The sequence below is a fragment of the Scyliorhinus torazame genome, chromosome 13 (genome assembly GCF_047496885.1).
Source record: "Scyliorhinus torazame isolate Kashiwa2021f chromosome 13, sScyTor2.1, whole genome shotgun sequence".
In the NCBI taxonomy this organism is placed as follows: Eukaryota; Metazoa; Chordata; class Chondrichthyes; order Carcharhiniformes; family Scyliorhinidae; genus Scyliorhinus; species Scyliorhinus torazame.
The window spans coordinates 159225499-159250213 of record NC_092719.1 but is presented as its reverse complement, the minus strand read 5'-3'; the positions used below and the strand labels follow the sequence as shown (position 1 = coordinate 159250213).

General features: G+C 48.7%; 1 protein-coding gene across 7 annotated transcripts in view; it reads right to left on the bottom strand.

Moving 5' to 3' along the window:
• Positions 1-24715, bottom strand: part of adamts9 (ADAM metallopeptidase with thrombospondin type 1 motif, 9) — a 489710-nt gene that overhangs the window by 313682 nt on the left and 151313 nt on the right. For all 7 annotated transcript variants that reach the window (XR_011934150.1, XR_011934151.1, XR_011934152.1 and 4 more), the window contains exons 17-21: positions 19999-20165; positions 19766-19895; positions 19476-19602; positions 17287-17497; positions 9165-9329 (exon numbers count right to left, since the gene is read on the bottom strand). Coding sequence is in view for 4 of the 7 variants with exons in the window: in XM_072472332.1 (XP_072328433.1) it covers positions 9165-9329; positions 17287-17497; positions 19476-19602; positions 19766-19895; positions 19999-20165 (800 nt within the window). In the remaining 3 variants the exon portion in view is untranslated. The remainder of the gene's footprint in view (positions 1-9164; positions 9330-17286; positions 17498-19475; positions 19603-19765; positions 19896-19998; positions 20166-24715) is intronic.

Sequence of the window (24715 nt, the reverse complement as noted above, 5' to 3'; positions counted from 1 at the left end):
AGTTCAGGGCCACCGTAACCTTGACGGACACGGGGAGAGGGTGTCTCCCGCCAGTGCCACGCGGTGACAGGTGTGCCAGCAGGTGGCAGATGTGTGCCACGGTTTCCCGGCTCATCCGGAGTCTCCTCCTGCATTCCCGGTCCGTGAGGGCCTGGTATGACTGCCGGGGCCGGTACACACGGGACGCCCTCGGGTGCCTCCGTTGCCGTGGGGCTGCGACGTCCTCCTCCCCCTCCTCGTCCTGTCGGTCAGGTGTCCCTCCAGCCTGGGCGGCTGCCGCCTGTCCCTCTGCGGCAGCCTGCGGCAGCCTGCGCCGCCTCTCTGGCACGCTCCTCCTCCTCCTCCTCCTCCTCATCCAGGGCAACATAGACATGAGCGGCTGCCGCCACGGCGGCCAACATCGCTGGATGATCTGAAAACATGACGGCCTGGTGGGGGGAGGGGAACGGCGACATGTCATCATTGCCCATATCCTCTCCTCCCCCCAGCCAGGTGGCATGGACCGCATGGGTCCAACTGTTGGAGGCTGGCACCTGGCCAGGTGGACCAACTCACTTGCCCTCGCATCCCCCCTCCCCGGAACGCACCTCCCTGCCCCCCTCCCCGGCACGGACCCCACCCCCAACCTCCACCCCGGCACGGACCCCCCCCCAACCTCCACCCCGGCACGGACCCCCCCCCCCCCCAACCTCCACCCCGGCATGGACCCCCCCCCCCAACCTCCACCCCGGCACGGACCCCCCCCCAACCTCCACCCCGGCACGGACCCCACCTCCACCAACCTCCACCCCGGCACGGACCCCCCCCCCCCCAACCTCCACCCCGGCACAGACCCCCCCCCCCCAACCTCCACCCCAGCACGGACCCCCCCACCCCCAACCTCCACCCCGGCACGGACACCCCCCAACCTCCACCCCGGCACGGACAACCCCCAACCTCCACCCCGGCACGGACCCCCCACCCCCCTCCCCAGCACGGACCCCCCCCCAACCTCCACCCCGGCATGGACCCCCCCCCAACCTCCACCCCGGCACGGACCCCCCCCACCCAACCTCCACCCCGGCACGAACCCCCCCCCAACCTCCACCCCGGCACGGACCCCCCCCAACCTCCACCCCGGCACGGACCCCCCCCCCAACCTCCACCTCGGCACGGACCCCCCCCCCAACCTCCACCCCGGCACGGACCCCCCCCATCCCCCTCCCCGGCACGGACCCCCCTCCATCCCCCTCCCCGGCACGGACCCCCTCCCGGCACTCCCCCGGAGCCCAGCCTACTCTAACCGCCCCCCCCCCCCCACCGCACACACACACACACAACCCGAGACACACCTCTCCTCACGCATTCAGACTGCGGCCACGCCATCGCCTGCCCCGAGCCAACCCCCCAGGCCGTCACTCACCTCCACGCTGGTCGGCATGAGCCTGGAGCACAGGGTCACGCCGATGAAAAGGAGGTTTAATTTACGTCGACGTGAACGGTCATCACGTCGACGGGACTTCGGCCCATCCGGAGGGGAGAATATCGGCAGGCCGAAAATCGGCTGCCTTGCGCAGACCCGTGACATTCTTCGACGGCAGCGGCGACATTAACGCCCCGCCGACTTTTCTCCCTTCGGAGACGTCGGCAACCGGCGGGGGCGGGATTCACGGTGGCCAACGGCCATTCTCCGACCCTCTGGGGGGGTTGGAGAATGACGCCCCAGTTATCTGGGGCGAGATTCTCCGACCCCCCCGCCGGGTCGGAGAATCACCGGGGGCTGGCGTGAATCCCGCCCCTGCCAGTTGGCGAAGTCTCCGGCACCGGATATTCGGCGGGGGCGGGAATCGCGCCGCGCCGGTTGGCGGGCCCCCCCGCGCGATTCTCCGGCCCGGATCGGCTGAAGTCCTGCCGCTAAAATGCCTGTCCCGCCGGTGTAAATTAAACCGCCTACCTTACCGACGGGACAAGGCGGCACGGGCGGGCTCCCGGGGTCCTGGAGGGGGCGCGGGGCGATCTGGCCCCGGGGGGTGCCCCCACGGTGGCCTGGCCCGCGATCGGGGCCCACCGATCCGCGGGCGGGCCTGTGCCGTGGGGGCACTGTTTCCCTTCCGCCTCCGCCACGGTCTCCACCATGGCGGAGGCAGAAGAGACTCCCTCCACTGTGCATGCGTGGGAAGCTGTCAGCGGCGGCTAACGCTCCCGTGCATGTGCCGCCCGGAGATGTCATTTCCGCGCCAGCTGGCGGGGCACCAAAGGCCTTTTCCGCCAGCTGGCGGGGCAGAAATTCGTCCAGCGCCGACCTAGCCCCTTAAGGTTGGGGCTCGGCCCCCAAAGATGCGGAGCATTCTGCACCTTTGGGGCGGCGCGATGCCCGTCTGATTTGCGCCGTTTTGGGCGCCAGTCGGCGGACATCGCACCGTTTCCGGAGAATTTCGCCCCTGGTCTTTATCGTCTTGCTGTTTGGAGGAGTTTGCTGTGCACAAACTGGCGGTCACATTTCCTACAACAGAGGCTATACTTCAAAACGACTTTATTAGCTGAAAAGTGGAAAATCCAGGGGGCTTGAAAGACATTTTTCACGCCTGTTCAGCGCAGGTGCAAATCCCCTTCTGACCGGAAACTCTCGTGAGATGTCTATAATGTGATTTGCGATTTGAGATCTCAGAATGAGATTTTCCCTGCCCCCTACCGGCAACATAATCAGGTTCACACCCATTGAGGGCGTGCACATGATTACTATTAATTTAAATATATTTTAATATTAAAAATTGGCTTAACGTGGATTGTTCTCGGAATGTCAGACGTGTGCACCCGTCGGCATGACAACGCCGGCGGGAATCATTAATGGTCTCCAAAAACAGAGACGAGACATGATGACCACACCGAGGGCTCAGAGGCTGTTGGAGCCCCCGGCTGGTCAGGAACATGGCAGGGCAGTGCCAAGGTATGGGCCTGAAGGTCACCCCCTCACATAGGCGGAGGGAGCACCAATGCCCCGAAGACTGGGGATTTGGGGAGGGGAAGGGGGGAAGAGTGTGACCTCCCCTTGTCGCCCGTCGAATCTCTGTGGAGCCTGGCTTGCCGGCATCTTTTGGCCCTGTCCCTCACAATTAAAGTGATAGGCAGAGAAATCAAGGGCCAGAATCAAACAGGACCACAGTGAGAAAAGCCTTCAGGCTTTGTACCTTAAGCACGGAACATTCGCAATGAAGTGGATGAATTAATCGCGCAAATAGATGTAAACGGGTATGATATGGTCAACATTACGGAGACATGGCTGCAGGGTGACCAGGGATGGGAATTGAATATCGAGGGGTATTCAGTATTTAGGAAGGACAGGCAATAAGGAATAGACGGTGGAGTTGCATTGCTGGTTAAAGGGGAAATGAAGGCAATAGTGAGGAGGGATATTGGCTCCGATGATGTGGAGGGATGGGTAGGGATGACAAACACTAAGAAGCAAAAATGTTAGTGGGTTGTATATAGACCCTCAAACTGCAGCGGTGATTTTGGAAATGGCATTAAACAAGAAATTAGAGATGTATGTGAAAAAGGAACATCTGTAATTATGGTTGAATTTAATCTGCATATAGATTGGGCAAATAAAAGTAGTCACAATACCGTAGAGGAAGAATTCCTCGAGTGTATACTTGTAGTGTATACGGGATGGTGTGAGGTGGAGTGCAGCCCCCCCCCCCCCCCCCCCCCTCCCGCCTTGAGGACCCCCTTATAGGTGAGTTGGAGTTTGGGGGGGTCCGGGGGTTGCGTCGGGGCTTCTAGAGATCGGGGTGCCATTTAAAAATGCCATTCCGATCTCCTCCTGCACTGAGGAGTTATGGCGAGCGGAGCTCCTCAGTGTAGGGAACGGTACTATGTGCGGCCTCAGTGGGGCATTCCCCACTGAGGCCCTAGATTGCAACAGAGTCTCTTCCAATAGCATGGTCTTTCTCGGCACTGTGAGCACCGGGAAACACCCGGCTAAACGCACTCGACAGGGGACTCTGTTGCAATTTAGAGACAAATGGGTATGATTAGGTGGGGATCACTGAAACATAGTTGCAGGAGGACTGGGACTGGGAGCTCAATATCCAAGGGTACTCAATATCCCAAAAGGATAGGCAGGATGGAACAGGAGGTGGAGTTGCTTTATTGGTTATAGATGACATCAAGGCTGTATTAAGAAATGATATTGGCACTAAAGGCCAAGATGTTGAATCAAATTAGGTGTAAATAAAAAACAAGGGAGAAACTCCTTAGTAGGAGTAATTTACAGTCCCCCAAGCAATACTTCCAAAGTGGTGCATAATATAAATCAAGAAATAATGAGGGCTTGTGACAAGGGTACAACGGTAATCCTGGGTGATTTTAACATGCATATTGACTGGATTAATCAAATTGGCAAGGCAGCTTCGAGGGAGATTTCATAGAGTGCATGAGGGATTGTTTCTTAGAACAATATGTTATGGAGCCAACAGGGAGCAGGCTATTTTAGATTTAGTATTATGTAACGAAGAAGGGTTGATAAATGGACTTGTCATTAAGGAGCCTTTTGGAAGGAGTGATCATAGCATGTTAGAATTTCAATTTGAGCGAAAGAGATCAGAGTGCCATTGTAGAGTTTTAGCTTTGGGCAGAGGTAATTCACAGGCCTGGGGAAAGAGTTTTGGCCTAAGCAGACTGGGTACAGATAATTGAGGGTTGGACAGTTGAGGAACAATGGTGGATTTTCAGGGAGATATTAAACACCTCTCAAGTATGTTCCTGAGATGAAGAGGAATTGTAAAAGGGAGAAATACGTTCCATGGCTAAACAAGGAAGTCAAGGAGGACATAAAGGCAAAAGCTAGGGCATACCATAATGCAAACACCAGTGGTAAGTTGGAGGATTGGGAGAACTTTAGGGGTCAGCAAAAAGCTACTAGTAATAGAATCAAAAACGTTATTAATAATAATAATAATAATAATCGCAAGATGACCTATGAAAGGAAATTAGCAGAAAACATGAACACTGATACCAAGAGCTTCTATAAGTATACAAAGAGGAAGAGAATAGCTAAAGTAAATGTTGGCCTTTTAGAGGACGATACTGGTGAGGTAATAATGGGGAACACAGAGATGGCGAAAGCACTGAACCAATATTTTGCCTCTGTCTTCCCTGTGGAGGATAATAAAAAAATTCCAAGAACTGCAGTTAATGCAGAGGAGCTTAGTGCAATAACCACCACCAGGGAGAAGGTATTGAATAAACTAATTGGACTAAAGGCAGATTTGTCTCCGGGACTTGATGGCTTGCATCCTAGGGTATTGAAGGAGGTGATGCATTGGTTATGATATTTCAAAGTTCCCTGGATTCTGGAAAGGTCCCGGTGGATTGGGAACACACTAAGGTAACTCTCCTATTCAACAAGGGAGAGGGGCAAAAAGTAGGAAACTATAGATCGGTTAGCTTGAACTCAGTGGTGGGGAAGTTGCTGGAATCAATCATTAAGGAAGAGATGACTATATATTTGCAAAGACAAAGCTCAGTCCACCATTGTCAGCATGGTTTTATGAAGGGTAAGTCATGCTTGAAAAACTTGCTTGAGTTCTTTGAGGATGTAACCAGCAAAGTGGATAATGGGGAACCTGTGGATGTGCTATATCAACACTTCCAGAAGGCGTTTGACAAGGTGCTGCATAAAAGCTTGATCCAGAAGGTGAGATTGCAGGGGTTGGGGGTAGAGTATTAGATTTGATTGAGGATTGGCTGACTGACTGAAAGCAGAGGGTTGGGTTAAATGGGTCCTTCTCTGGCTGGCGAACTGTAACTAGTGGGGTGCCGCAAGGATCAGTCCCCGGACCTTTACTGTTTATAATCTATATAAATGATCTGCAAGCAGGGACAGAGTGTAACATAGCAAAATTTGCAAATGATACTATCATAAGTGAGAAAGCAGGCAGCAAAGACGGATAGAGATAGGCTTGGAGATTGGGCCAAAATTTGGCAGATGGAGTTAAATGTGGTTAAGTGTGAGGTTATATTGATATGTTTATGTCTTGCTATGCGACTTTTCTTTTCTCTTTTTTGTTACGGGAGGGGGGGGGGTTTGAATGGTTGAAAATTTTTGTTGAAAAATTCTGAATAAACATATTTAAAATTTTTAAAAAGTGTGAGGTTATCCATTTTAGCCGGAAAAATAGGCAAGCAAATTATTATGTAAATGGTAAGCAGATTCAAAATGCGTCTGGGCAGAGGGATCTGCGTGTCTTTGTTCATGAATCGTAGAAAGTCAGTGTGCAGGTATAAAATGCAACAAGAAAGGCAAGTGGAATGTTAGTGTTTATTGCAAAAGGACTGGAGTATAAAAGTAGAGAAGTATTGTTGAAATTGGTGCAACACCAAAGGTGTTGGTGAGACCACATCTGGAGTAGAGTGTCCAGTTTCTGTCTCCAAATTTGAGGAAGGATACAGTGACATTGGAAGCAGTTCAAATTGATTCTGGGGATGAAGGGGTTGACATATGAATAGAGATTTCACAGTTTGGGCTTGTACTCGCTGGAGTTTAGAAAAATGAGAGGGGATCTGATCGAGGTATATAGAATTTAGTGTGAAGGAGGCCATTCGGCCCATCGAGTCTTCACCGGCCCTTGGAAAGAGCACCCCACTTAAGCCCACACCTCCATCCTATCCCCCGAACCCCATAACCTAGTAGCCCCACCCAACCCTTTTTTTTGGACACTAAGGGCAATTTATCATGGCCAATCCACCTAACCTGCACATCTTTGGTCTGTGGGAGGAAACCGGAGCACCCGGAGGAAACCCACGCAGATACAGGGAGAACGTGCAGACTCTGCACAGACAGTGACCCAAGCCGGGAATCGATCCTGGGACCATGGAGGTGTGAAGCAACAATGCTAACCACTGTGCTGCCCTCGGTGTATAGAATATTAAAAGGGATTGATAAAGTAAATGTAGACCAAATGTTCCCCCTTGAGTGGAAATCTAGAACAAGGGGTCACAGGTATAGGTTGATAGGCGGCAGATTTAAACATGAGATGAGGAGGCATGGCTTCTCGCAGAGGGTGGTGAATTTGTGGAATTCACTGTCTCATAGTGCAGTGGGGTCCGAATCATTAAATGGGTTCAAGAGGGAGATAGATATATTTCTGATTTTTAAAAAAGGGTTAAAGGGATATGGGGAACAGGCAGGGAGGTGGTTTTGAGACCAGGAAGAGATCAGCCATGATCTGATTGAATGGCAGGGCAGGCTCAAAGGGCTGAATTGTCTACTTTTGCTCCTAATTCCTATGTTCCTAATTCGGTTGGGTCGGGCCCTTTGCCTTTTTTGGGAAAATACCACGCAAAGTATTTCTTTTCATTTAAATTAACATTGCATTATTTTCCTACTTCTTCAATAACATGACAATTATCTCCTGCAACCTTAGAAAAATTGGTGCTATAATTTTTGAATTGTAGTGTCTGTTGATTGTTATTTTTAATCAGATAATGTGCTATCAGCAGTAGATGGCAGCACTTCATACCAAAGCATACCACCAATATAAAAGAGCTGACTCTGTCTCTTGTCTTTATAGGAGGATGCATGCTGCGACTGGCGCGATCTCGCTCATGTGCACTAGCTTCTTTCTCCGCGCCGGCCACGACGCAACAAGGTGGACAGCTACAGGGGCCGGCGCAAGGTAAAAGAGGCCCCCACCAGGAGAAGCCGGCCCGATCGCGGGCCAGGCCACGGTGGAGGCCCCCCCCCCGGGTCGGATCCCCCCTCCTCCCAACAGGCCGCCCCCCCGCAGGATTGATGCCGAGGTCCTGCCAGGTAAGACCACATGTGAACGGTGCCGGCAGGACTCGGGCCATCTCGGCGGCCACTCGGCCCATCCCGCGCGGAGAATCGCCGGGGGGGGAGGGGGGGCGCGTAGAGCGCGGTCACCGGAGAATCGGCGGACTGGCGTTGAAGCGGCGTCACGTGAATTGCGCCCGGCCCGGTGATTCTCCGACCCGGCCCCGGGGTCAGCGAATCCCGCCCATGGTTTTGCAAAATGCATCAAAAAGAATCTTGTCACTTGCATGCCACTTGATCTTAAGATCTTAAATAAAATATTGGCAGTCGAGTCAAAGATGGAACTGGAGACCAGGATATTGTTGTTCTGATACTCACAATTGTTCCCACCCACTGATTAGGACAACCTAAGATGAGACTTTCTGGCTGGAGGTCTTGCAGCAATTATTGTTCCTTGTCCTGCTTTCCAGCACAACAAAGACCTCTGCTGGCAATTCACATGGATCAAATAAAATGGGACGGTCATGATATTCACAGATACTGCGGTCAGGGGCAGGTGTGGGCATTTTCCTCATGCCCTTTGAAGGAGGTTTACAAACAGTGGAGGGGTTGAGGGGGAGGGGTATGGGGTTGTAAATCAGGAAAAGCGCCTCCTCTTGCTTTTCCCCCAAAGTGACTTTATTGGCACCGTGCCTGGTAGTGATGGGAAGCAACTCTGTTTGAGTCCCAATAACTCCCAGGAGGCGAATGCACAGCGGGAGGTAAGACATGCAAAGTGACATGCAATCTGAACTTTAAATGGAGAAAATGGCATGCCAGAGGTCATCCATGGAAGAGGCTTGCCATTGCAGTAGTATCTCATTCCGGTGGCTGCTATGGCTAGTGATTGGCCTGCTGACTCTTTCAGGCTCATCTCTTATCCAATTCACTCTGCACCACTTTTGTGCCATTCACCTTAACAGTACTCTTATTGCAGCCAAAAAGGTAGCTGTTGGAGTCCCTTTAAACCATGTGTACTAATTCAGCCTCTCGCCTCCTCAATCTGCCCACCATCCCCAATTGCCAGTGATTCCAGAGGAAGGTTCTTAATTGGACGTCTTCTGGAAATTTGAACTGAGAGGCAGCCACTCTCCGGGTTATGGACCCAGCAAATAGCTGCCTCCCTCTTAAAAGCTAAGGTGGCAAAATTCAACCCACCATTTTCTTAGCAGGTGCAGCACACTTCAAGTATGCTGTGTACCAGCAGGGGGCCCCAAAGGAAAATAAATCCTTCATAATGTGACTGGCTAAGTGCGCACATTGTGACTCTAATTAATAAATCAGGTTGGACCAAAATGTTAAAAAGATGTACAATATGTGACCATCTTTAATTTTTCAAATGAAAAGATTAAGAGTAAAATTAACTAACCTCTGACCATTCACCTGTTTTCCACACAGGACATGTATATTCATTGCATCGCTGGGCAATCATCTTTTCTTGCTGACTGCATTTACTATCTCCAAGGACAGTCCCCACAGAATTGACGCAAACAGCATTCCGTCTTCTTGAACCACCACCACAGCTCTTTGAACACTGTAAACGAAGAAATAGATATTGGATTACATTCAAACAATGTGCATTAAAATAAACCGATTCCATACGATCATAATACAATTTATGCAGTTCGTATAAATGACAAAACTACTGCCTGGTGCTCATATAGTCCCGGTATAATTGGGTATTTTACAATCCCACGCAAAGGATGCACTGGTCATGAAATTGGACTCCATCCCTGCCTACAATTTCCACCAGAGAAGGTTACAGGTGGTTTTGCTGGACGACCTCAAGAGGCTCTTGGGCCTTGTGGGCTTCACTTTAGCTGGTCAGCAGCAGTGTAAACTGGCTAACTGGTTCTTCAGGCAAGGATCTTGGCAGAGTGGCAGTAATGGGAGCATGAATGCAGTTCCTTGCACAATGGATCCACTGACCAGGGTGACATCTCAGCAATCCTAGTTATTTGCGGACTGCTCTGAAAGTCCTAATGCCCCTTTGAGTACTCGTATCAATAGCCTTGATGGCAGCAGGTTGCGCCTGCTTGGCAGCAAGTTAGGCTTATACAGCAACCCAACATCACGCTCATGATTTCAGTTTGAGCTTCCACTGAGGGCTGAAGGATAGGCTGGCTTCTCCCTGCGCTGCGACTTCGGCTACCGCAGCACCACTGAGTCCACAATTGCTGTCATGGAGTTGGCCACCACTCCCATGCTGGAAAGTATAAGCGCCAAGCTCTGCATAAAACTCTCTGCCAAATTGGAAACTACTCCTCCAAGCTCCTTGATAGTGACTAGAAGCTCTGTGGCAGGCCTCCCAAAGTACTAAGTATCACTGTGTACATGTTCATCAGCATTTTACTGTGCACTGTGCCAACAAAGTCCTCACCTGATCCCTCTGTGGCAGAACCTACGTGACCTGGCCCTCCAGTAAGCTGGCATACAAACTACCCTTTCCTCCTGGGTCTGGCTCGGCCCATTTATGCCCAGTGACTCATCACACCTGGATCCCAACTCTATACTAGCCTCTAAACATTGTGCATTGCTAGACTTTGCACTGGTGGTTGCAAGTGTCAGATCAGGTGATGGTATTTCTTCAACAGAGGTCTGGTGTAGCTCTCACCCTTCATGACGAGCCCGCACTGGTGGCTCAGATGGGAGTTCTTGAGTATCTGAAAACAATCATGTGGATGGGTAGGGTTAGGGTTGCGGTAAGGGAAGATGGGCGGAAGGGAAAGGAAGAGGTTTATGGTTAGACCATCTGAAGTTTGCAGTTCACATCAGATAAAAGGTTAAGTGTGAAGAGAGATTTCAGAAGATGTATAAGGCAGGGTAGAAATGTACCATTGTCTTGGAGGTTCTCAGTGAAATTAGGTGCACTGGACTCTGTCACAGCTGGTCCTATGATGCGAAGCCCCACCTCCTTCAGAGAGCCTGTTTGACGCAGATTTGCCTGCCCCCACTCGTTTTCTGTTACTCTTTGTGATTTAAGGCCATCTTATTCAGCAACAGAAGGAAGAATGTCAATGAATGTGCTGCTTTGGCAAGAGTCTGAGGGCAATATTGAATCTCTGAATGTTAACCGAGAGTCCTGATTGCTGATGCCATTGATGGGACAATGATGCATTGAGCAGTGTGAAAGGGTGGTTGTGTGGTGGATGTGATATAGCATTTGAAGATGCATTTGCTGACATTGTGTGAGTTCATTTAACTTCTTCCAGCGCTGCAGCTAGGTCATCATGGTCAGATTCCAGAATTGACCTCCCTGGCCGCCAGTTTCCATTCCCATGTGGGTATGCCTGGAGAACATCCTGCCCCATCCATCCCTCCCCACTCTCCTTTCCAGCTGCCCAAGTAAAGCCTTTGGTGCCAAAACCTAAGAGTCCTCTCTCGGTTCTGTTGTTCCATTTGCTGTCCTTTACCTTCCAGCCATGTCTTCCTGAAACTGTTGCAGCAACTTCCGTTTCATGAATGCATGTCCCATTTAAGAGGGGTGGGCTAACTTTAAGAGGTTCGGTCGAGGTGTACCTCCCCCCAGCCACTCACATTGTTCAGTCCCCTGTTGAGCGAGCAGTCAATCAGCAGTGCAGTTTGCACTGGGCTGTATGCTCCAATCATTGAAATAAGTAGGCAGCGTGAAATTTGTCTCTGGTAATCACGATCCCCATGTGCCAAAATGGGCCTTATCCAATCTCCCCCATAATGTGTGTGAGGGAAATGCAAAGGGAGAACAAAAAGCATACATTAACAATATGCATGATTTTTAGACAAATAATTATTTTGACAAAAAGCCAACCGTATCTTCTACAACACCTGCGTGAAAAGACGGGCAGTTGTACATAGAAACCTGTACCTTATGCCCAAATTCCTGCAACTTTACTTTTGAATTAATACTCGTTCCATTTAAATTTCACAGGAAAACTGCTGCAAAAGATATTTTAAGATCTGAGCTCTGAGTGTAAGGTGTGCGGAGAAAGTCAGCTCGGGGTAATTTCTACTTATGATATATTTTCTGATTGGGTAGTTTTGGGCCGGAATTCTCTGTTCATTGGCATTCGCTGATCCCGCTGGCAGCACACACCCGCCCATTGGCTTCCCAACAGCGTGGGGCAGCCTCAGTGCGAAAACCCATTGACAAGCGGTGGAAAGAGAGAATCTCACCGCCAGCGAACGGCACACTGCCGCGAAACATGCGGCTGGGGGAACCGGAGAACCCCACCCCTGGCGTGGGATATCCTATACTCAGATCAGAAAATTGAGGCTTTGCAATCCATGATTTTCCGTGCATAATTTTTCAGTGAGTTGGCATGTCAGGAGCTCATCACTTGCTCTACAGTATCAGTTACTTGGATGTCGGGTAAAATACACAGCATCAAGTCCCAACAAACTGTTTAACAGATAAACAACCTGTTTTCAAAACAAAGCCAGGCTAAAGAAGCCGCTTCAAAAATAGATTGAAACTTACTCAGGGTCTTAGTTTATCAAAATAACCAAGGGTGCGATCTATCGGCTTCGCCGCGCCCGACTCGGGACACGACAAGGCCGGTAAATCTCACGAAAGGCCTCTTGTGAGATTTACCAGCTATGTCACAACAATTTGTCATGATCTGAATCCCGTCCATTGTGGTCAGGATCCATATTTGCATATTCAAGTGAGCAGTTAGTTTCACTTGACTATGTCTACGCCGGATCTACCCAGGACCGAATGGCCTCCCCTTGGACACCCCGACTGGGCGCTGTTTGGCACTGTTTTCCACACATGTGGACCAGCTATACTGGCACTTGAGGAAGTCTCCTAGGCGATGGGGGGCCCCTGATGGTGGTCAGGCTCTGGGCAGGGTTGGACCCTAGAACCCCAATGCTGCTGGGCATCTTGGCACTGCCACCCAGGCAACCTGGCAGTGTTGCCCAGTTGCACTACCAGGCTGGCAGCGCCAAGGTGTTCTTGTGGCATCTCGCCCGCGCCGTGGATCAGGCCCAGGGAATGCCCTGTCCTTGAGATGGGATGCGGGAAGGGCTGTAGGACCCCTAATCCATAAGTGAGGCATTGGGGAAGGGTCCAGAAGCTGAGGTGGGTGGTCTAGAGATTGGGGCTCCATTTTAAAATGGTGTCTGATCTCTTCCTGCACTGATGAGCAGAGCTCGTTAGTGTAGGAAATGCTACTAAATGGGGTCTCAGCAAGGCATTCCTCGCCGAGGTGCGAAAATTAAACAGAGTCCCATTTAATAGCGGGGTCATTCTCAGTGCTGCCAGGAAACACCCGGCTAAACGCATCTGACATGGGACTCTGTATTATTTCCATTAAATCACGCCCTACGACTATAGATTAACAGCATAGCATCATAAATATATTACACATCTGTGTGTAGAAGTACAGTTATCTCAACACAAGCACAGATTAAAATTCACACTTGGCTTGAACAAATTAATTTTTTTGATGGAGCCATAACTTCATTAAAAAATATTCAATAAGTTTTCCTTCAAGTAATTGATGTGTTATGTACTGTTATCTGGGATAACAGGCTGCAACTCGATGCAGCTTTGACCAAAAGATACTCCACACTTTGAAGTAACTTCAATGTGGTTTATTGAACCATTAGCACAGTTCTCTATGAGTTCGACTCTCCTGCTAAACTTGCTATAGTAACTCAGTCTAACTAACCAGTCTGCTCTAAGCCACGTGGTGGGTGTGATGCTTCTGATCTGCCCCTGTTCTTCTCTCTCAGTGTCGCCTGTATAAAGAGACAGAGCATGTGTTCCCTGTCCTTGTATATGGGTTGTGTAATGCCCCCTTGTGGTAGTGTCACCTCTGGGTGTTTTGGCTGCCCATTGGTCGTGTCCTATTCTATGTGTTCATTAGCTGTATGTCTGCATGTCATGATATCTCCGGTGCTCCCTGTAGTGTTTACTTAGTTGTAGTGTATTTATATTAACCCCTTGTGTATTTACAGTGCTGCATATCACCACATCCTCCCTTTATCATGTTACATATGTTCTGTACTTTGTTGAAGAAAATTGAACAAAATAGGTAGATAAGTGATGACATGTACAAGTCATGATGACAGTGATGATTATACAAAACCAAATAATATTTATGAGTCCAAAGTTCATGAATTTATATGGTCGAGTGGCCTTCTTGTGCTGTTATGGAAGTGTTGATCTTGATGTTGTCATTCCCTTGTGAACGCCATCAGTGTCCCTGTGCTTAAGGAACCAAGAAGTCATCAGGAGGTGTGCAAATGGGCAAATCACTTCGTTGTCTGATTTGGACTCTTTTTTTTTATGTTTGTGGTAGCGATGCAGTATGTCATCTGCCTTGAAAGCAGGTTTGCGTGTTCGTAGTGGAGCAAACGTGAATTGGCGAGATTCGTTGTCATGCCATGGTATGTTTGCACTCCCGCCATTGTTCTGAGCTGGGCTGTTACAGTGTCCTGCATTTGCAGAGTTGTACCATGTCGTACCAGTCGTTGTTCCAGTGTTGTTGGTTTTGTCGTGCTAGTTGCGCTCAATGACCATCCCGAGTGGAGAATTCGAGTCCTTCACAAAGTTACTTGTTTCAGTGTCCTTTGTGGCATCTGCTGTTGCATTGAGCGTTTCGTCTTTGATTCCTCGGCGCTCCCCATCTGGAATCATGTCCGGTTCACTGGAATCATCTCTGGCTTGTCGATGCTCCCCATCTGGAGCCCTTTCTGGTTCACCTGAATCACCTTTGGTTTCTTGATGCTCCCCGTCTAGAGTCATTTCAGGTTCTTGTGGAGAGGTTTGAGTAGATTATCATAGAATTTACAGTGCAGAAGGAGGCCATTCGGCCCATCGATTCTGCACCGGCTCTTGGAAAGAGCACCCTACCCAAGGTCAACACCACCACCCTATCCCCATAACCCAGTAACCCCACCCAACACTAAGGGCAATTTTGGACACTAAGGGCAATTTATCATGGCCAATCCACCTAACCTGCACATCTTTGGACTGTGGAAGGAAACCAGAGCACCCGAAGAAAACCCACGCACACACGGGGAGGATGTGCAGACTCCGCACAGACAGTGACCCAAGCCGGAATCGAACCTGGGACCCTGGAGCTGTGAAGCAATTGTGCTATCCACAATGCTACCGTGCTGCCCAGTAGATGAGGTTTGAATTAACGTGGTGTCACTGGAGTCACTAGTAGCCTCACTTGGATTGTCAAGTGCCTCTGTACATACTAGCTGAGATCTGCCAGTCTCGCTGAGATGTCGCACATCTTGTATGGGAATTGTGAAGCCTATGTCACTTGTCACACATACAGTAGGTAGACCTTCAGTGTCTTCTTGTCAGTTAGATGAGCTGGGTAGGCTGTCAGAGACTTCTTCTGGTGGCTCAAATAATCTGGGTAGACTGTCATAGTCTTTGTTGTTCACGTGAGCGTGGTAGACTGTCATAGTCATCTTGCTGTGCACTGGAGCATGGCAGACGTGCATTGTCTGCTGCTGGTTGCTCAGATAAGATTGCTAGACCTTCATGGTCTTGTTCATGCAAGGACTGCTCTCTGGAGTCTTGCGTTGCTTCCATCGTGGAGTCTGTCAACGAGCTCGCTTTGGAGGCTTGTATGGAGTCTGGCATCGTTCCCTGTGTGGAGTCATGCAGTAGTCTCGCTGTGGAGTCGATCTGTGCGCTCTCAATGGAGTTGTGCAGTGGTCTCGCTGTGGAGTCTGTCTTCGCTTTCTGGTCGGGGATCCTTTGTGGTGCGTGGACCACTCTCTCACTCTCTGTGAGGAGTCGGGGACTCTGTGGTGCGTGGACCACTCCCTTGGTGTCAGGCCGCTCTCTGTGGGCTTGTACCACTCTCTGTCTTTTCGCGTCAGGCCTCAGCAGAATCCTGTACTCATGGGTCGGGATGTCGTCTATGCTGGGCTGAGGATCCTCAAATCCGAAGAGCTTGTCCATGACTGTGTCGGATTTGATACTGAGGTCACCATGTCCAATGATGGAATCATCATCTGAGTTGTAGTCTTCAAGGACTAAATCATCTCTTAGGGCGGTGCTGTTTGTTGCAGGGTTCTGCGGAGATTACTTTCAGCTACTGGTCGAAGTTCAGGCATTGTGCTGTCGTTCCAGGTGAAAGAATCGTGTTCTGTGGCTTTCAATTATTTTTCACTATTTTCGGACATTTCCCCTTTAAGTGGGCGTTGTCTGGGGCCTCTGACGTCATGACGCTTGTGACGTAGAGCGTAGGAATGGATTGCGCATGCGCAGGTCACTTTTCCTTTACTGTGCACGCTTTGCGCAACTGTGCATGCGCGGTTTCTCACGCATGCGCAAAACACTGTTTTGCCGGTTAGTGTCTTCTGGGGAACTGCGCATGTGCGGCTCCTTGCGAAAGATGGCTGCCAATCAAAACTGCCATTTGCCTCTGCTGCAACCCTACCTTTGCCTCGTGGTGAGTATAGTCTCCAGTTTTACCTATTTTGTTTTGTGTTTAACTCGCAACAGTATTCAAACTTGTCCAGGACTGTCTGGAAGTCTCTCTTGTCCTGCTCTTTGGAATACTTGAAGGAGTTGAAGATTTCTGTTTCACTTTCACCCGCAATGGTGAGTAGAAGATCTATCTTCTAAGCATCGGCCACACCATCTAGGTCGGATGCTACCATGTAAATCTCAAATCTCTGCTTGAATGCACGCCAGTTGGCACTGAGATTGCTGTGGTACCTGAGCTGCTGAGGAACCGGAATCTTGATCATCTTGCCTGGGTGCTGTTGCTGGTAGTCACGGATCTTGCTGAGATTATATAGATTCAACAGGCACTACTGGTACTATGTGTTATGTATTCTGGGATAACAAAGGCTGCAACTCGATGCAGCTTTGACCTAAAGATACTCCACACTTTGAAGTAAGTTCAATGTGACTTATTGAACCATTAATACAGTTCTCTATGAGTACGACTCTCCTGCTAATCTTGCAATAGTAACTCAGTCGAACTAACCAGTCTGCGCTAAGCCACGTGGTGGGTGTGATGCTTCTGATCTGCCCCTGTCCTTCTCCCTCAGTGTCGCCTGTGGAGACAGAGCATGTGTGCCCTGTCCTTTTATATGGGTTGCCCCCTTGTGGTAGTGTCACCTCTGGGTGTTTTGACTGCCCATTGGTCGTGTCCTGTTCATTAGCTGTATGTCTACATGTCATGATATCTCTGGTGCTCCCTCTAGTGTTTACTTAGTTGTAGTGTATTTACATTGATGCATATCACCACAGTAATAAGAACTGCGTGTTATATTTTAATTATGACAATACCAAACATGAGTGTTGTGATATGACTTAATCTGCTCATGAGTGCTTTGCAAACTAAGTCAAAGAAGATTGCTGAACATATTACCATGAAAATCGTGGTCCTTTGAATTGCAGTTTACAGTAACTATTATATCGAAAGATGAAATGCAATTGACTTTTTTCATCGAATTATTATCTGATTTTATTATAGAATCATTATGGTCAATCGTCATAAAGTGCATTTTAGGAAATAGCTTACCTCTGACCAAGATGAGTATTGCCACCCCCCTACATTGCAATCTCCATGACACACTTCTTTATTGTCTGGCTTTGGCTGATAGCTGCAGTACCTCTCATCTATTTTTTCTGTCTTTCCTTCTGACCGACTATATTTTGCACAGTAGATGTCCAAAGTTCGATAGCCAGGCCCACACTGAGCTGTGCATTCACTTTTCCTGGCAATATGCCATCTGTTTGAGAGTAAGCAGCATAATTAGTTTGAAACTACACCATTATTTAATTAAGGCTAAAACAGTGCGTTGGAACACTCTGTATGGTTCTCTCTATTATTTTTGTACCTTTACATCGGATAGAAATAGTAATCTACAATATTTATCTGCCAGTGCATGTTTTTAAAAAATTCAGCTGATTTTCAGCTGCAGCACACATTGAAACACTTTTCAATATGCACTGAAATGCAGCTCCCCTCTAAATTAGAAGGCTCTTGGCTCAAATCTCACTCCAGAGGCTTGAGAATAAAATTGAGGCCTAACACGTCAGTGCAGTACTGAGGTACTGCAGTACTGCACTATTGGAGGCATCATTTTCCAGATTAACCATTTAAACCTCCCCTGATTTCTGGCCAATGTACATCCCTCAACCAATGCTGTCATTTGTTTTGGCAGGAGTGCAAATTGGCTGCTGCATTTCTTACACTACAGCATTAACTGTGAAGCATTTTGGGAAGTCCTAAAGTTGTGAAAGACGTTACCTAAAAAGCAAGTCTTTCTTTCCTTAAGGACTGCTGGTTAGGTCGCTCCCCAATTGCCAATTGAAAAATTAGCTATTGAAAATCGAATTTTAATCCCTGATTTGAGTGTTTTAAAACGGCTCTCTCACCCGTTTCAGGCAGGTTTGCTGACCATCCATTTCAGAAGAGGAAAGGGTTGGATGGTCCTCAGACGGCTTATGGCGAGGAAATTAAGTTTGTGGCGGGTGGAAATTACAGCCCACTAGATGTCAAACAAGCAATCTGACAACACAGTTCAGTGGAGGAGTCAAGAGACGTGGTGGCCAGATACAGCTGGGTGTCATCGGTGTACAGGGAAAGCTGACTCAAATGTCCTTGGAGGATGTCGCCAGAGGTAGTATGGCAATAAGCAATTGGAGAGGATAAAGAACAGATTGGGAAATGGAAATGGCTAGGTGTGCAAATAGAAACCATTGCTCTAGCTGGTCTGGCAACAATCAGAAAGATAGGAAGGAAATCAAGTGAGTTATAAAACCACACGGGCTATAGCAATAAGCCTGTTCTATTGTAGTAGAAGTGTGGCACTGGTCCACAGATTAGGTAAACTAATAATCATGTTAATGTGGAACATCGGGGGCGGGATTCTCTGATCCTGAGGCTAAGTGTTGACACTGTCGGAAATGCCGTCGCGTTTCTCGACGGTGTCAACACGCCCTCAGGATCAGCAATTCCGGCCCCTGTAGGGGGCCAGCACAGCACTGGAGCGGTTCACGCCGCTCCAGCTGCTGATCCCGGCGTGAACTGGGCACAGCGGGATCCACGCATGCGCAGTGACACCAGCGCCAATGCGCGCATGCACAGTGGTACCGGCGCCAACGCATGCATGTGCAGTGGCTTCCTTCAATGTGCTAGCCCCAATGCAACATGGCAGGACTACAGGGGCCGGCACAGAAGAAAGGAGGCCGCCAGCCAGGGAGTCCGGCCCACCGATTGGTGGGCCCCGATCGCGGGCCAGGACACATCGGAAGCCCCCCCCCCGGGGTCGGACCCCCACTCCCTCCCACAGGCCGCCCCCTGACCCTTCCACGCCGAGTTTACGCCGACTGAGAGCAGGTGTGGATGGCGCCAGCGGGACTCGGCGTTTTTACGACGGCCGCTCGCCCATCCCGGGCTGAGAAACGGCTGACCGGCCGTGGTAGAGTGCCCCCCCAACCGCGGCTCGCCAACCACACCGGCGCCAATGGTGCCGATTCTCTGCTCTGCGGAGAATCGCGTGCCGGCTTCAGGGCGGCGTGGCGTGATTCGCACCGGTCATGGGGATTCTCCGGCCCGGCCCCGGGCTGAGAGAATCCCGCCCCAGTTTCAGGCCAACCGAAAGTGTTGGTATGATTTCAATGAGGAAATTAAGAAACATTAAGAGTCACCTTCTGATCAAATTAAAATAATTGAGAGGAAAATAATTCTTGAAAGGCTCGCACCGTATTTCACATTCTGTATTGCAGGATTCAGTTAATGGAGCAGGGCGTGGAGTTTGATCACATCTTTGATCAGAGACAACCAGCCGATCACTTTCTCTGGTACAAATAGGTCTTCGTTTCCTTTCACCTGTTCAAATACAGTGTCACATTAAAGAACTACGATGACAGCAAGTGTAGTAAAATTATCTTTTGGGCACAGGATTCAAAACTATCCACTAGTATCAAACTATACGTAAAGACACAAATGCTGGTGTTCTCTTTGCTTGTTTGGCACAAACACTACTCGTTACCTTGGCAAAGCTTGTTGCAATCCTGCCAAGGACCAAACTGATCCCAAAAAAAACGTTGCACTTTATCTTCAATGGGAATGTTGAATGAGTAACGCACATCAGGATTGTATAGATTTCCCACAGACAAAACCTTGAATGAAAAATGTAACGTAAATAAACTAATCAACTATTAGTGAAAATGTATGACAAAAGACAATATAATGCACAAAATGTAATCATGTATGTTAATTTACCTGAACTATTAGTTCTTCCTCAATCCTATCAGTACAGTTGATTCTTTCCACTCCATTATCAGACCCACTATACTCAATTACAGCTCCTTGAATTTTAATTTCCCTTTTAAACATGCTGACCACAAAATCTCCATTTAAAAGGAATTCTCCTCGACTGTTAGCCAAAGCTGCAAAAAGAAATGAAACAAGAATGTACAAAATATAAATACAAAATATCCAGAAGTTCCATAATTACAATACCGATAATGCATTTTATGCATATCTTTCCCAATCTGCTCAGAAAAGTCCTGTTAATAGATTCACAGCTTCTGGTGTATAATATGATAATGTTAGATACAATTAAACAATTTCCTGTCTGCTGTTCCCCAGTTGCACATTCTACCTTAATTAAAGGGGGCAAATAATTAACAAGTCTGGTGGGAACTGAAAGCTTTGGTGTGAATGCCTGGAAAGCAGTTTCCTGTGAATCAGTAATACACCACGCAATTTCACACTCATGTGATTGTTCAGCTAATTTCCTGAGTTTGTACCCTATCATTTCATTAATTACCGCATAATTCCATCTCTTTCACTGAGCCAATAAAAGAGAAATATAAATGGGACTGCTGACACTTTTATAAATGGAACTATTGACGTGTCGGGGGAAGGTATGGTATTTGTTCCAATAATGAAAATTAGAGTCTGAAAGCAGGAAACAACTTCGTTTGAACACAGTGATTTTAACAGTGGTCAGAACTATGCTTGTTACACAACAAAACAACTTCTGAAAGGGAAGAAGCAAATGTTCCAAGTTCTCATAACTTAAAATACCATTGTGCAAGTCAAACTAATATTAGTCAAACCAATACTCTAGAAAAAAACAGTGCTTTACAGCTCTGGAATTGAAGACGTCACATTCCCTTCAAAACTGTTAAATAACTGCTACTATGCTCACCATAACAACTAGACCACAAAATGGATAAACAGTGTTGTATATTTTATCCTAACTTTTTTTGTTGTTGTTTGTTTTGTTTTTTGTGCGTGTTCCCTTCTCGTCTATGTATATATATATATATATATTCTATTTTGTGTACATAACGGTAAATATACTCTGTTCAAAAACCCAATAAAAAACATTTATTTTAAAAAGAGTGTTGTACCCTGCTCCATAAAGATTGTGCATGTACTAAAGATCACCTGCTTTGTTTAGATGATTATTTTCGTGCAAGTAGTTATACCTTGTTTACTTGTTTAGTTTTAAGAATTATCAGAATAACAAGGCTGTTTGATTAACTGGAGACAACTTATTTTGGTTGACTGATATAGTTTTTTGTTTTCTAGTTGTATGTGGACTGAACAACACCATTGATTTTATTGCTTTATGTGATTCTTTAACACCAAAAGAAACTGCAGAGTGTGACTAGATTTCTATGATATGATTCATAGAATTTACAGTGCAGAATGCAGAATTCGGCCCATCAAGTCTGCACCAGCCCTTGGAAAGACCACACTTCCAACCTATCCCCGTAACCCCACCCACCCACCTAGACACCAAGGGCAATTTAGCATGGCCAATCCACCTAACCTGCACACCTTTGGACTGTGGGCGGAGAAAGTGCAGACTCCGCACAGACAGTGACCCAAGCCGGGAATTGAACCTGTGACCCTGGAGCGGTGAAGCAACAGTGCTAACCACTGTGCTACCATGCTGCCCAAAATGCTCAATTGTAATTCATAGACTTTTCCACCCAAACCAAGAATTGACTTATGTCGATTACAACATCTGCCAAAGGTTTCTCCAATTTGAACAACCCATAAGAAATGAAGGTTTAACTAGATTTTTATTGATAATATTCAGTTTGCAGGACTGAACATATTGTGGTGTTTTTCCAAAGTATCTTCTTGGCTTTGAGAGCTTTGTAAGTTTAAATGCAGTAAGTTCAAACTTTCTGGGTGGGATTCTCCAATTATGAGACTAAGTGTTGACACCAACGCAGAATTTGTGTTCTTTCACGACAGCAGAACTGGCACCACACCTGGAACTGTTAAGGGGCTAGCACCTCGTTGTGTGGAACACAATCGATTCTAATGTGAAATGGTGCGGGATTCGCTGGGTCCGTGATTGACACTCGGGAGGCTTAGAAGCTGCAGCCGCCTTTATACGTTGCACTCACTACGTACACTCAGCCCAGCCAACAAGATGACACTGGTTGTGCTGGAGCACGCCCATATAACTGATGGGTCGGCTGGAGCCAGAGGGCATCTGGAAGGACACCGAAATGTCCCGTGGTCCTAAGTTCACAGTGGCTGTCAGCGGTGTGCGAAGCTGCATGGCTGCCTTGCCAGCTGCAGCAATGGTGTTCCATGCCCATCCATCCCGACCCCACAGCCCACTTCTTGGCCATCCCCTGATACTCTCCCCAGCCCTGGAGAAGCCCCTGGGCCAGCGGTACAACTGTCAGTAAGCTATGGCGATGTTGGACACTTTCCGTGTCCCCTCTCTCTCCCTCAACAGCCACAACACCAGTTTCACGATTTTTAAAAGCACAAGTGAATCGCGCTGTCGGGAACTCAGCCCATCTGAGGAGGAGAATCGCGGAGGCCCCGGAGAATACAGGGTCGGGCCCACTAATGATATGCAAACAGTGTTTACTGTATGAACGTTCCGGTGTGCATAGCTGCCGTTGTTGAGTTGACGGAGAATCGCGATTTCCCACCGTGATTTTGACGTCGGGATGTAGTCTCTGCCCAATCGGAGAAACCCGCTCCCCTTCTGTCCACGGTCTGTAGTCTTTTCACAAGCCTGCTTTTTTTTTCTGTCGTGAAGGGTGTTGTCATAAGTTTCATCAAAATTATTCCCATTGTAGCTTTTGATTTAGGATAAAATAATCGATAATCGACCAGGGAAGAGAATTTTTCAGAAGTACCATGAATAGGAAGCCATAACAGAAGAGCAACTTTCTTTCCATTTCTGTCACTGCAGCAAACTGAAGGCACATAAGTGCACCGCTGTGGACATGAACAGTTCATTCCACGGACTGAATAACAAAGAACAGAAAGTGCCTGGTTGATGGACTCAATCAGCTACTCTTTCATTTCACCCTCAATAGATTTATCCTTAATAAAATGGGTAATGGCATAGTTGGATGAAACGCAAGTTTTTTATTTTGCGGACGTGTGCCGATTCATTTAAACGTGGGCACTTTAAAAATGTTGTGCGGTGGCATAATTTACACACAGGTATATATGATGGTGCACAGACAGGCAGTGATTGACACACAGGATGACCAGTGAACACACAGAACACAGCAGCCATTCACCAGACAGGACACGACCACTATAAAGCCAGAGGGCACTAGTTTTCCCGCTCTCTTGGGATCCAGCCTCTGAGTCCGTGAGCAGCAACTAGAACATACACTATGTTGTAGTAAGATAGTCTGGTCAGGTTAGCCTCAGGTCTCCAGTTAAGTCAGCATAGTGTCAACCCACAGTTAAAGTATGTATGATAGTTCAGAGTTCAATAAAATCGAGTTGCATTTCTTCAAGTGTTGGAAGCCTGTCTCTCTCACTGCTGCAGCAAACGCAGTCCTCGCAGACCCGGCATACCCAACACATCATGGTACCAGTGAGTTATGCTTGAGTTTGACGGACCTATCTTGAGATAGTCTGCCTTTGACCAGCGATCAGCCATCCGGTAACATGGACAGCGTCCGCCCTCCCCCGCCGCTCCGCATCGCCGGCAACCTCGGTGCCAACTGGAAGATTTTCAAGCAGAAGTTCCAGCTGTATCTTGGCGCCACCGACCTCGAAACCGCATCGGATGCCAGGAAGATCGCACTCTTCCTCTCTACAGCCGGGGACTACGCTATCCACATCTTCAACTCCCTCACCTTTGCTGAAGGCGAGGACAAGACAAAGCTTAAAACAGTCCAGCCACTGTGACATTGAAGTCAACGAGAGCTTTGAACGCTATGTGTTCCAGCAGAGGCTGCAGGGTAAGGATGAACCTTTCCAGTCCTTCTTAACCCACCTCCGTATCCTCGCGCAATCCTGCAACTACGGCTCCACTTCCGACCCCACGGTCCGCGACCAGATCGTTTTCGGGGTCCACGCCGATCCCTTTCGCCAGCACCTCCTTAAAGATAAGCAGCTCACCCTTACCATCGCCATCGAAACCTGCGTCCTCCACGAGCACGCTAACAACCGGTGCTCCCATATCAAGGCGGCAGAGATGGCACGGCAAGGCCCCCACGATGCGGAGCGGGTGCAGGCCGTAAAACAGCTCCAGGGCCTGAGTCTGGATGAGGGTGGCCATTTTGCGTGCTTGTCCCGTGCTCCTGCGCATGCGCGCCAAGACCAAGCGGACGGCGAGGCCATGACTGAACTGCGCAGGTGCGCACATCGTTCGACCGCACTGCGCATGCGCGGTGGCGCACGGAGCGTTCTGACGTCGGCGCCATGACGTGCAACAAATGTGGCTCCGCCCATTTAAAGTGGCAATGTCCTGCAAAATCTCGACACTGTCTCCAGTGTGGCAAGCTTGGCCACTACGCAGCCCTGTGCAGATCTGCTCAACTGCCCAATACACAGCAATCCCCATCGCAGCGCAGGAACGTCCGGTCAGTACAGCAGACTCTGACATGGTTCCAGATTCCGACACCGAGGGCCTCACATCCCCATTCCGGGTAGACATCATCACCAAGCATACGATGCCTTCAGCGAAGAAGGTGAAACAACT